This window comes from Heterodontus francisci, chromosome 28, assembly GCF_036365525.1.
Source record: "Heterodontus francisci isolate sHetFra1 chromosome 28, sHetFra1.hap1, whole genome shotgun sequence".
NCBI classification, from domain to species: Eukaryota; Metazoa; Chordata; class Chondrichthyes; order Heterodontiformes; family Heterodontidae; genus Heterodontus; species Heterodontus francisci.
The window spans coordinates 860,533-873,956 of NC_090398.1; the positions used below are offsets into that span (position 1 = coordinate 860,533).

General features: G+C 50.6%; 1 protein-coding gene across 1 annotated transcript in view; it reads right to left on the reverse strand.

Annotated features, from left to right (window-relative positions):
* Positions 1-287: 287 nt before the first annotated feature.
* Positions 288-13,424, reverse strand: part of LOC137385071 (membrane-spanning 4-domains subfamily A member 15-like) — a 151,974-nt gene continuing 138,837 nt past the window's right edge. Inside the window, exon 7 of the mRNA XM_068059811.1 lies at positions 288-7,507. Within this exon, the coding sequence (XP_067915912.1) occupies positions 7,466-7,507 (42 nt within the window). The 3' untranslated portion in view covers positions 288-7,465. The remainder of the gene's footprint in view (positions 7,508-13,424) is intronic.

The window sequence follows — 13,424 nt, forward strand, 5'->3', positions numbered from 1 at the left end:
ATATGGAGACCAGAACTGTGCACAGTAACTCCCAGTATGATATGGAGACCGGAACTGTGCACAGTAACTCCCAGTGTGATATGGAGACCAGAACTGTGCACAGTAACTCCCAGTGTGATATGGAGACCGGAACTGTGCACAGTAACTCCCAGTGTGATATGGAGAGCGGAACTGTACACAGTAACTCCAAGTGGAAACATCTTCTCTTCGTTTACCCTGTCAGTCAACTTCATCATGTTAAAGATCTCTAATTGGACAATGGATCATTGAATGAATAGAGCTGGAGATATTTGTGGAACAAGTCTGGTTTTATTCTGGTATGTGTACAGTTAAATGTCAGTATAAGGAACAGTAATATGACTGTGTATTGATTATTGAATAGAAGGCAGTGACTCAGTGTAAAGCACAGCTACAGGCCTGTGCAGAATAGGGTAGAGTGTTTTAAACAATGAGAGAACAAGGTACAATCTGTCTCCCTGAAGTACGATCCTGTCCAGGGATTCTGTACATCATGCACTTTGTGAATCACACTCTTGGTTTATTCCCGTCCAATATTCCAGTCCGCATCAGGAAACGGGCGATTCATTAGTGTTACTTTATATCCCAACCTGGATTAATATATATCGCAGTGTGTGAGGCACACACTTACACCAAAACACTAACTCTCTCACACTCACACCCACACCATTACACTAATACAGAATCACACACACACTTACACCAAAACACTAACTCACTCACACTCACACCATTACACTAATACAGAATCACACACACACACTTACACCAAAACACTAACTCACTCACACTCACACCATTACACTATTACAGAATCTCACACACACTTACACCAAAACACTAACTCACTCACACCCACACCCACACCATTACACTAATACAGAATCACACACACACACTTACACCAAAACACTAACTCACTCACACTCACACCATTACACTAATACAGAATCACACACACACACTTACACCAAAACACTAACTCACTCACACTCACACCATTACACTAATACAGAATCACACACACACACTTACACCAAAACACTAACTCACTCACACCCACACCCACACCATTACACTAATACAGAATCACACACACACACTTACACCAAAACACTAACTCACTCACACTCACACCATTACACTATTACAGAATCTCACACACACTTACACCAAAACACTAACTCTCTCACACTCACACCCACACCATTACACTAATACAGAATCTCACACACACTTACACCAAAACACTAACTCACTCACACTCACACCATTACACTAATACAGAATCACACACACACACTTACACCAAAACACTAACTCACTCACACTCACACCATTACACTAATACAGAATCACACACACACACTTACACCAAAACACTAACTCACTCACACCCACACCCACACCATTACACTAATACAGAATCACACACACACACTTACACCAAAACACTAACTCACTCACACTCACACCCACACCATTACACTAATACAGAATCACACACACACTTACACCAAAACACTAACTCACTCACACTCACACCATTACACTAATACAGAATCACACACACACACTTACACCAAAACACTAACTCACTCACACTCACACCATTACACTAATACAGAATCACACACACACACTTACACCAAAACACTAACTCACTCACACCCACACCCACACCATTACACTAATACAGAATCACACACACACACTTACACCAAAACACTAACTCACTCACACTCACACCCACACCATTACACTAATACAGAATCACACACACACTTACACCAAAACACTAACTCACTCACACTCACACCATTACACTAATACAGAATCACACACACACGCTTACACCAAAACACTAACTCACTCACACTCACACCATTACACTAATACAGAATCACACACACACACTTACACCAAAACACTAACTCACTCACACCCACACCCACACCATTACACTAATACAGAATCACACACACACACTTACACCAAAACACTAACTCACTCACACTCACACCATTACACTATTACAGAATCTCACACACACTTACACCAAAACACTAACTCACTCACACTCACACCATTACACTAATACAGAATCTCACACACACTTACACCAAAACACTAACTCACTCACACTCACACCATTACACTAATACAGAATCACACACACACACTTACACCAAAACACTAACTCACTCACACCCACACCCACACCATTACACTAATACAGAATCACACACACACACTTACACCAAAACACTAACTCACTCACACCCACACCCACACCATTACACTAATACAGAATCACACACACACACTTACACCAAAACACTAACTCACTCACACCCACACCCACACCATTACACTAATACAGAATCACACACACACACTTACACCAAACACTAACTCACTCACACTCACACCCACACCATTACACTAATACAGAATCACACACACACACTTACACCAAAACACTAACTCACTCACACCCACACCCACACCATTACACTAATACAGAATCACACACACACACTTACACCAAAACACTAACTCACTCACACTCACACCCACACCATTACACTAATACAGAATCACACACACACACTTACACCAAAACACTAACTCACTCACACCCACACCCACACCATTACACTAATACAGAATCACACACACACACTTACACCAAAACACTAACTCACTCACACCCACACCATTACACTAATACAGAATCACACACACACACTTACACCAAAACACTAACTCACTCACACTCACACCAACACCATTACACTAATACAGAATCACACACACACACTTACACCAAAACACTAACTCACTCACACTCACACCAACACCATTACACTAATACAGAATCACACACACACACTTACACCAAAACACTAACTCTCTCACACTCACACCCACACCATTACACTATTACAGAATCTCACACACACACTTACACCAAAACACTAACTCTCTCACACTCACACCCACACCATTACACTATTACAGAATCTCACACACACTTACACCAAAACACTAACTCACTCACACTCACACCCACACCATTACACTAATACAGAATCACACACACACACTTACACCAAAACACTAACTCTCTCACACTCACACCCACACCATTACACTAATACAGAATCGCACACACACACTTACACCAAAACACTAACTCACTCACACTCACACCAACACCATTACACTAATACAGAATCACACACACACACTTACACCAAAACACTAACTCACTCACACTCACACCAACACCATTACACTAATACAGAATCACACACACACACTTACACCAAAACACTAACTCACTCACACTCACACCCACACCATTACACTAATACAGAATCACACACACACACTTACACCAAAACACTAACTCTCTCACACTCACACCCACACCATTACACTAATACAGAATCGCACACACACACTTACACCAAAACACTAACTCACTCACACTCACACCAGCACCATTACACTAATACAGAATCACACACACACACTTACACCAAAACACTAACTCACTCACACTCACACCAACACCATTACACTAATACAGAATCTCACACACACTTACACCAAAACACTAACTCACTCACACTCACACCAACACCATTACACTAATACAGAATCTCACACACACTTACACCAAAACACTAACTCACTCACACTCACACCAACACCATTACACTAATACAGAATCACACACACACACTTACACCAAAACACTAACTCACTCACACTCACACCAACACCATTACACTAATACAGAATCACACACACACACTTACACCAAAACACTAACTCTCTCACACTCACACCCACACCATTACACTAATACAGAATCTCACACACACTTACACCAAAACACTAACTCACTCACACTCACACCAACACCATTACACTAATACAGAATCACACACACACACTTACACCAAAACACTAACTCACTCACACTCACACAATTACACGAATACAGAATCACACACACACACTTACACCAAAACACTAACTCACTCACACCCACACCCACACCATTACACTAATACAGAATCTCACACACACTTACACCAAAACACTAACTCACTCACACTCACACCAACACCATTACACTAATACAGAATCACACACACACACTTACACCAAAACACTAACTCACTCACACTCACACAATTACACGAATACAGAATCACACACACACACTTACACCAAAACACTAACTCACTCACACTCACACCCACACCATTACACTAATACAGAATCACACACACACACTCACACCAAAACACTAACTCACTCACACCCACACCCACACCATTACACTAATACAGAATCACACACACACACTTACACCAAAACACTAACTCACTCACACTCACACAATTACACTAATACAGAATCACACACACACACTCACACCAATACACTAATACACTCACACTCACACCAATACACAAACACACTCACACCATAATAACACAGAATCACACACACACTCACACTCACACCATCTTCCTTTTGGCCCTCCTTATCTCGAGAGACAATGGGTAAGCGCCTGGAGGTGGTCAGTGGTGTGTGGAGCAGCGCCTGGAGTGGCTATAAAGGCCAATTCTAGAGTGACAGACTCTTCCACAGGTGCTGCAGAGAAATTTGTTTGTCGGGGCTGTTGCACAGTTGGCTCTCCCCTTGCGCCTCTGTCTTTTTTCCTGCCAACTGCTAAGTCTCTTCGACTCGCCACACTTTAGCCCCGCCTTTACGGCTGCCTACCAGCTCTGGCGAACGCTGGCAACTGACTCCCACGACTTGTGATCAATGTCACAGGATTTCATGTCGTGTTTGCAGACGTCTTTAAAGCGGAGACATGGACGGCCGGTGGGTCTGATACCAGTGGTGAGCTCGCTGTACAATGTGTCTTTGGGGATCCTGCCATCTTCCATGCGGCTCACATGGCCAAGCCATCTCAAGCGCCGCTGGCTCAGTAGTGTGTATAAGCTGGGGATGTTGGCCGCCTCGAGGACTTCTGTGTTGGAGATATGGTCCTGCCACCTGATGCCAAGGATTCTCCGGAGGCAGCGAAGATGGAATGAATTGAGATGTCGCTCTTGGCTGACATATGTTGTCCAGGCCTCGCTGTCGTAGAGCAAGGTACTGAAGACATAGGCTTGATACACTCGGACTTTTGTGTTCCGTGTCAGTGCGCCATTTTCCCACACTCTCTTGGCTCGTCTGGACATTGCAGTGGAAGCCTTTCCCATGCACTTGTTGATTTCTGCATCGAGAGACAGGTTACTGGTGATAGTTGAGCCTAGGTAGGTGAACTCTTGAACCACTTCCAGAGCGTGGTCGCCAATATTGATGGATGGAGCATTTCTGACGTCCTGTCCCATGATGTTCGTTTTCTTGAGGCTGATGGTTAGGCTAAATTCATTGCAGGCAGACACAAACCTGTCGATGAGACTCTGCAGACACTCTTCAGTGTGAGATGTTAAAGCAGCATCGTCAGCAAAGAGGAGTTCCCTGATGAGGACTTTCCGTACTTTGGACTTCGCTCTTAGACGGGCAAGGTTGAACAACCTGCCCCCTGATCTTGTGTGGAGGAAAATTCCTTCTTCTGAAGACTTGAACGCATGTGAGAGCAGCAGGGAGAAGAAGATCCCAAACAGTGTGGGTGCGAGAACACAGCCCTGTTTCACGCCACTCAGGATAGGAAAGGGGTCTGATGAGGAGCGACCATGTTGAATTGTGTCATTTCTAGTAGTCTGAAGAGACCACGTCTGCTGACGAGGTCAAAGGCTTTGGTGAGATCTATGAAAGCAATGTAGAGGGGCATCTGTTGTTCACGGCATTTCTCCTGTATCTGACGAAGGGAGAACAGCATGTCAATGGTGGATCTCTCTGCTCGAAAGCCACACTGTGCCTCAGGGTAGACGCACTCAGCCAGCTTCTGGAGCCTGTTCAGAGCGACTCGAGCAAAGACTTTCCCCACTATGCTGAGCAGGGAGATTCCACGGTAGTTGTTGCAGTCACCGCGGTCACCCTTGTTCTTATAGAGGGTGATGATATTGGCATTGCGCATGTCCTGTGGTACTGCTCCCTCGTCCCAGCACAGTCACTGAACCACAATCACACACACTCACTAACTCACACACACACACACACACACACACACACACACACACACACACACACACACACACACACACACACACACACACACAGTCACTGAACCACAATCACTCACACTCACTAACTCACACACACTCACAAACTCACACACACACACACACACACAAACTCACACACACACACACACACACACACACACACACACAGTCACTGAACCACAATCACTCACACTCACTAACTCACACAAACACACACACTCACTAACACACACACACACACACACAGTCACTGAACCACAATCACTCACACTCACTAACTCACACACACACACACACTCACTAACACACACACACACACACAGTCACTGAACCACAATCACACACACTCACTAACTCACACACACATACACACACACACACACACACACAGTCACTGAACCACAATCACACACACTCACTAACTCACACACACACACACAGTCACTGAACCACAATCACACACACTCACTAACTCACACACACACACACAAACACACAGTCACTGAACCACAATCATTCACACTCACTAACACACACACACACACACACACACTCACTAACACACACACACACACACAGTCACTGAACCACAATCACACACACTCACTAACACACACACACACACACAGTCACTGAACCACAATCACACACACTCACTAACTCACACACACACACACACACACACACACACAGTCACTGAACCACAATCACACACACTCACTAACTCACACACACACACACAGTCACTGAACCACAATCACACACACTCACTAACTCACACACACACACACACACAAACACACAGTCACTGAACCACAATCATTCACACTCACTAACTCACACACACACACACACACACACACACACACACACACACACACACACACACACACAGTCACTGAACCACAATCATTCACACTCACTAACACACACACACACACACACTCACTAACACACACACACTGAACCACAATCACTCACACTCACTAACTCACACACACACACACACACACACACACACACACACACACACACACACACACACACAGTCACTGAACCACAATCACTCACACTCACTAACACACACACACTAACACACACTCACTAACACACACACACACACACGCAGCTGTGAGCAGAATGGTCTTGGTTGTGATCTTCCATGCTATATACAAAGGTTTTCCACATTCCGAAGAGCTTGGTTGAAACTGGACTTAGCAGGTGTCGCCTTGCCCTGGCGAGATTTACTGCTCATCAGTCATGCCACTTTCCAGGAGAATCACAGGCTGGGAGAAGAGCAGACGGAACATAATCAGACAGGGAATGACTGTGGAAAACTCACTGAAAGTCGGCCCAGCACCGCCCACAAGATAGCACGTGAGAAAACTGAAGGACTCAGTGCGACAGTAACCCGTCCAGGAACAACTGAACACTGTGATCGAAGGCGAAAAAGATAAATCTCAGCACTGACTTAGTTACTGAGGGAGAGCTGCACTCTCGGAGGGTCAGTACTGAGGGAGTGCTGCACTGTCGGAGGGTCAGTACTGAGGGAGTGCTGCACTCTCGGAGGGTCAGTACTGAGGGAGTGCTGCACTGTCGGAGGGTCAGTACTGAGGGAGAGCTGCAGTGTCGGAGGGTCAGTACTGAGGGAGTGCTGCACTCTCGGAGGGTCAGTACTGAGGGAGTGCTGCACTCTCAGAGGGTTAGTACTGAGGGAGTGCTGCACTGTCGGAGGGTCAGTACTGAGGGAGTGCTGCACTGTCGGAGGGTCAGTACTGAGGGAGAGCTGCACTGTCGGAGGGTCAGTACTGAGGGAGAGCTGCACTGTCGGAGGGTCAGTACTGAGGGAGTGCTGCACTGTCGGAGGGTCAGTACTGAGGGAGAGCTGCACTGTCGGAGGGTCAGTACTGAGGGAGTGCTGCACTCTCGGAGGGTCAGTACTGAGGGAGTGCTGCACTGTCGGAGGGTCACTACTGAGGGAGAGCTGCACTGTCGGAGGGTCAGTACTGAGGGAGTGCTGCACTGTCGGAGGGTCAGTACTGAGGGAGAGCTGCACTGTCGGAGGGTCACTACTGAGGGAGTGCTGCACTGTCGGAGGGTCAGTACTGAGGGAGAGCTGCACTGTCGGAGGGTCAGTACTGAGGGAGTGCTGCACTGTCGGAGGGTCAGTACTGAGGGAGTGCTGCACTGTCGGAGGGTCAGTACTGAGGGAGAGCTGCACTGTCGGAGGGTCAGTACTGAGGGAGTGCTGCACTGTCGGAGGGTCAGTACTGAGGGAGTGCTGCACTGTCGGAGGGTCAGTACTGAGGGAGTGCTGCACTCTCGGAGGGTCAGTACTGAGGGAGAGCTGCACTGTCGGAGGGTCAGTACTGAGGGAGAGCTGCACTGTCGGAGGGTCAGTACTGAGGGAGAGCTGCACTGTCGGAGGGTCAGTACTGAGGGAGAGCTGCACAGTCGGAGGGTCAGTACTGAGGGAGTGCTGCACTGTCGGAGGGTCAGTACTGAGGGAGAGCTGCACTGTCGGAGGGTCAGTACTGAGGGAGTGCTGCACTCTCGGAGGGTCAGTAATGAGGGAGTGCTGCACTGTCGGAGGGTTAGTACTGAGGGAGTGCTGCACTCTCGGAGGGTCAGTACTGAGGGAGTGCTGCATTGTCAGAGGGTTAGTACTGAGAGGGTGCAGCACTGTCGGAGGGTCAGTACTGAGGGAGAGCTGCACTGTCGGAGGGTCAGTACTGAGGGAGTGCTGCACTGTCGGAGGGTCACTACTGAGGGAGTGCTGCACTGTCGGAGGGTCAGTACTGAGGGAGAGCTGCACTCTCGGAGGGTCAGTACTGAGGGAGTGCTGCACTGTCGGAGGGTCAGTTCTGAGGGAGAGCTGCACTGTCGGAGGGTCAGCACTGAGGGAGTGCTGCACTCTCGGAGGGTCAGTAATGAGGGAGAGCTGCACTCTCGGAGGGTCACTACTGAGGGAGAGCTGCACTGTCGGAGGGTCAGCACTGAGGGAGAGCTGTACTGTCGGAGGGTCAGTACTGAAGGAGAGCTGCACTGTCGGAGGGTCAGTACTGAGGGAGTGCTGCATTGTCAGAGGGTTAGTACTGAGAGGGTGCAGCACTGTCAGAGGGTCAGTACTGAGGGAGAGCTGCACTGTCGGAGGGTCAGTACTGAGGGAGTTCTGCACTGTCGGAGGGTTAGTACTGAGAGGGTGCAGCACTGTCAGAGGGTCAGTACTGAGGGAGAGCTGCACTGTCGGAGGGTCAGTACTGAGGGAGTGCTGCACTGTCGGAGGGTCAGTACTGAGGGAGTGCTGCACTGTCGGAGGGTCAGTACTGAGGGAGCGCTGCACTGTCGGAGGGTCAGTACTGAGGGAGAGCTGCACTGTCGGAGGGTCAGTACTGAGGGAGTGCTGCACTGTCGGAGGGTCAGTACTGAGGGAGAGCTGCACTGTCGGAGGGTCAGTACTGAGGGAGTGCTGCGCTGTCGGAGGGTCAGTACTGAGGGAGTGCTGCCCTGTCGGAGGGTCAGTACTGAGAGAGTGCCGCACTGTCGGAGGGTCAGTACTGAGGGAGTGCTGCACTGTCGGAGGGTCAGTACTGAGGGAGTGCTGCACTGTCGGAGGGTCAGTACTGAGGGAGTGCTGCACTGTCGGAGGGTCAGTACTGAGGGAGTGCTGCACTGTCGGAGGGTCAGTACTGAGGGAGCGCTGCACTGTCGGAGGGTCAGTACTGAGGGAGAGCTGCACTGTCGGAGGGTCAGTACTGAGGGAGTGCTGCACTGTCGGAGGGTCAGTACTGAGGGAGAGCTGCACTGTCGGAGGGTCAGTACTGAGGGAGTGCTGCGCTGTCGGAGGGTCAGTACTGAGGGAGTGCTGCCCTGTCGGAGGGTCAGTACTGAGAGAGTGCCGCACTGTCGGAGGGTCAGTACTGAGGGAGTGCTGCACTGTCGGAGGGTCAGTACTGAGGGAGTGCTGCACTGTCGGAGGGTCAGTACTGAGGGAGTGCTGCACTGTCGGAGGGTCAGTACTGAGGGAGTGCTGCACTGTCAGCGGGTCAGTACTGAGGGAGTGCTGCACTATCGCAGGGTCAGTATTAACCTGTACACTACACTGTCCCATTCAAACACTCCTAGGACAGGTACAGTACGGGTTAGATACAGTGTAGAGTTCCCTCTACATTACCCTGACAGTGTTTCCCATTCACTTTATACCCAGTGTCAGCATCGAGTGCTCCCAGGACAGGTACAGTACGGGTTAGATACAGTGTAGAGCTCCCTCTACATTACCCTGACAGTGTGTCCCCCCCACTTTATACCCAGTGTCAGCATCGAGTGCTCCCAGGACAGGTACAGTACGGGTTAGATACAGTGTAGAGCTCCCTCTACATTACCCTGACAGTGTGTCCCCCCCACTTTATACCCAGTGTCAGCATCGAGTGCTCCCAGGACAGGTACAGTACGGGTTAGATACAGTGTAGAGCTCCCTCTACATTACCCTGACAGTGTGTCCCCCCCACTTTGTACCCAGTGTCAGTATCGAGTGCTCCCAGGACAGGTACAGTACGGGTTAGATACAGTGTAGAGCTCCCTCTACATTACCCTGACAGTGTGTCCCCCCCCCCACTTTATACCCAGTGTCAGTATCGAGTGCTCCCAGGACAGGTACAGCACGGGATTGGCTGCTCTCTGATTGGGAACCCTGAGTTTTGAGTGCGTCAGTGAGGTGCAGCTGACAGTTCTGCAGTCAGTTGCTGGAGGTGCTGCTGGTGAGGGAGAGCTGAGGAGAGAACTGCAAATACTTTTGAACAACTTTTACTGCAGAGGAGGAAAGACTTTGGCAAAAAGTTGTATTTCGAGGTGGGTGTCGAGCACCAGACTTTTATTTCATTTGGACTGTTGTGGGAGGTGGAAGAGGCCGGAACAACAAGGGGTGGGGGCTGTACAATTCTGCAGGGAGCTGTGCTCTTGCACTGAATACACAAGGAAGATCCCTCCCCACTCTAATTGCCCAGCCTGGGTCAGCTGAAGCTGCCTGGCGATAGAGACAGAAGGATCGAACTAGTGCCTGGGCAGCTTTCGGCTGACCCAGGTGAAGACCCCTCCCACAACCAGAAGACCAGGAGTGTTTCGAGTGCTCAGAGTACCACCCTTAAGGGAAAAAAGCATAGTCATCGCTTGCAGCCTGTCTTTCCCCTTTCCTGTTTACCCTCAGCCTCTCCCCAAACCGACTAGTTCGTTTTTCTTGGGAACGTTTGTTTGTTTTTTCTCTTTGTTTGCCTGGAATTTGGTGGTGGGTTTGGCTCTTGAACCCATGGCAAGCCCATCATCACCGGTGGTGGGGCCTTCTCATACCTATGCGGCTGTCTCCTCTGTGGCCGCCCGTGTGACCCCGTCACCTTTTAAATTAATTACTTCAAGCCATGGGGTAAAGAGCTACCCCCACCCCAATATGTCTATAGAGGCCTGCGTAATGGCAATGGCCGAGGTTGTCTCGAGGTGTTGGTGACGGGTTTTAATTACCTTTGACATGAAGATAACCATAGCCAGCCTCAACATCAACGGCAGCAGGGGGTCTCACCGCAGATTTCACAATCTCTCAGTCCTCAGGGAAGGGAGATACGCGGTGAGCTTTCTGCAGGAAACCCACACCGTTCCGGGAGACGAAGCCACCTGGCTCCTGGAGTGGCAGGGTGGGGTCTACATGAGTCACCTCACCCCTATTTCTAGTGGGGTGGCTATCTTGTTGGCCCCGACTTTTCAGCCGGAGATCTTGAGGGGTCAAGGAGCTAGTGCCGGGCCGCTTGCTCCACCTCGCCGTTCGCCTGGGTAGCGTGCCGCTCCACTTTGTGAACGTGTACGCGCCCAGGCCCGTTGCAAGCGCGCTTTTTGAAGAAGTGTCCGCTCTCTTGAGCTCCATCGATCACAGCGAGTGCATCATCCTCGCGGGGGGTTTTAACTGCACCCTCGAGGTGGGGGATCCCTCCGGTCCGCAGCGCGGCCAAGCGTCGGTGGAGAAGTTGAGGGGACTGATCAGCTCCCTTAACTTGGTGGACGTCTGGCGGAATCTCCATCCCGACTCCAGCGCCTTCACGTGGAGGTCTGGAGGAGGAGGTCGACCGCCTCTATTTTTTGCAGGCGTACGTCTCCCGCGTCTCTGCGGCCTCCATGCGGCTGGTGCCGTGCTCGGACCACCGCCTGGTGTGGGCGGAGTTCACTCCGCTCCGCACGCGGGTGGGGTCCGCGTACTGGCACTTTAACAACCGGCTGCTGGAGGACGAGCGATTTCGGGACTCGTTCTGTCGATTCTGGGCCGACTGGAGAAGGAAGCAGGGGGGCTTCCCCTCCTTGAGGCTATGGTGGGATGTGGGCAAGACTCACATACGCGTCTTCTGTCAGGAGTACGCGAAGGGGTCGACCAAGAGGCGGGAAGCCGAGATCGGGCGCCTTGAGAGGGAGGTGCTCGACTTGGAGTCCCGCCTCGGTCATGCCATCGTGGACCCGGCCCTGTGGCAGGCGTATAAAGAGAAGAAGGGCGCGCTGAGGGACCTGCAGCTCATCGGGTCCCGAGGCCCGTACGTGAGGTCGCGGATCCAGATCCTGGAAGATTTGGACCGCGCCTCACCCTTCTTCTACTTGCTGGAAAAATGGCGGGGGGTCCGTAAGCAGCTCGTCGAGCTGCTGGCTGACGACGGATCCTCCATCACAGATCCGGAGGGAATGGGCCTCCTGGTCCGTACTTATTACAGTGCGTTGTTCTCTCCGGATCCGTCCAGCGAGGATGCGCGCAGAGTTTTGTGGGAGGACCTGCCGCAGGTCAGCCCGGAGGGCGCCGAAGGATTGGAAGCTCCGCTCACGTTGGCGGAGCTGACTGGCGCCCTCCACCAGCTCTCGAGGGGCAAATCCCCAGGGCTGGATGGGTTGACCGTGGAGTTCCTCAGGGCATTCTGGGACGTCCTGGGGGACGATTACGCGCGGGTCCTGGGGGAAAGCCAGGCAACCGGGGAGATGCCCCTCTCGTGGCGCAGGGCGGTCATCGTCCTGCTGCCGAAGAGGGGCGATCTCTGCCTGCTTAAAAACTGGCGTCCGGTCTCCCTCCTCAGCACGGATTATAAGATCTTTGCCCGGGCTATGTCTACCCGCCTGGGCTCCGTGCTGGCCCACATGATCCACCCCGACCAGTCCTACACGGTCCCGGGCCGGTCCATCCAGGAC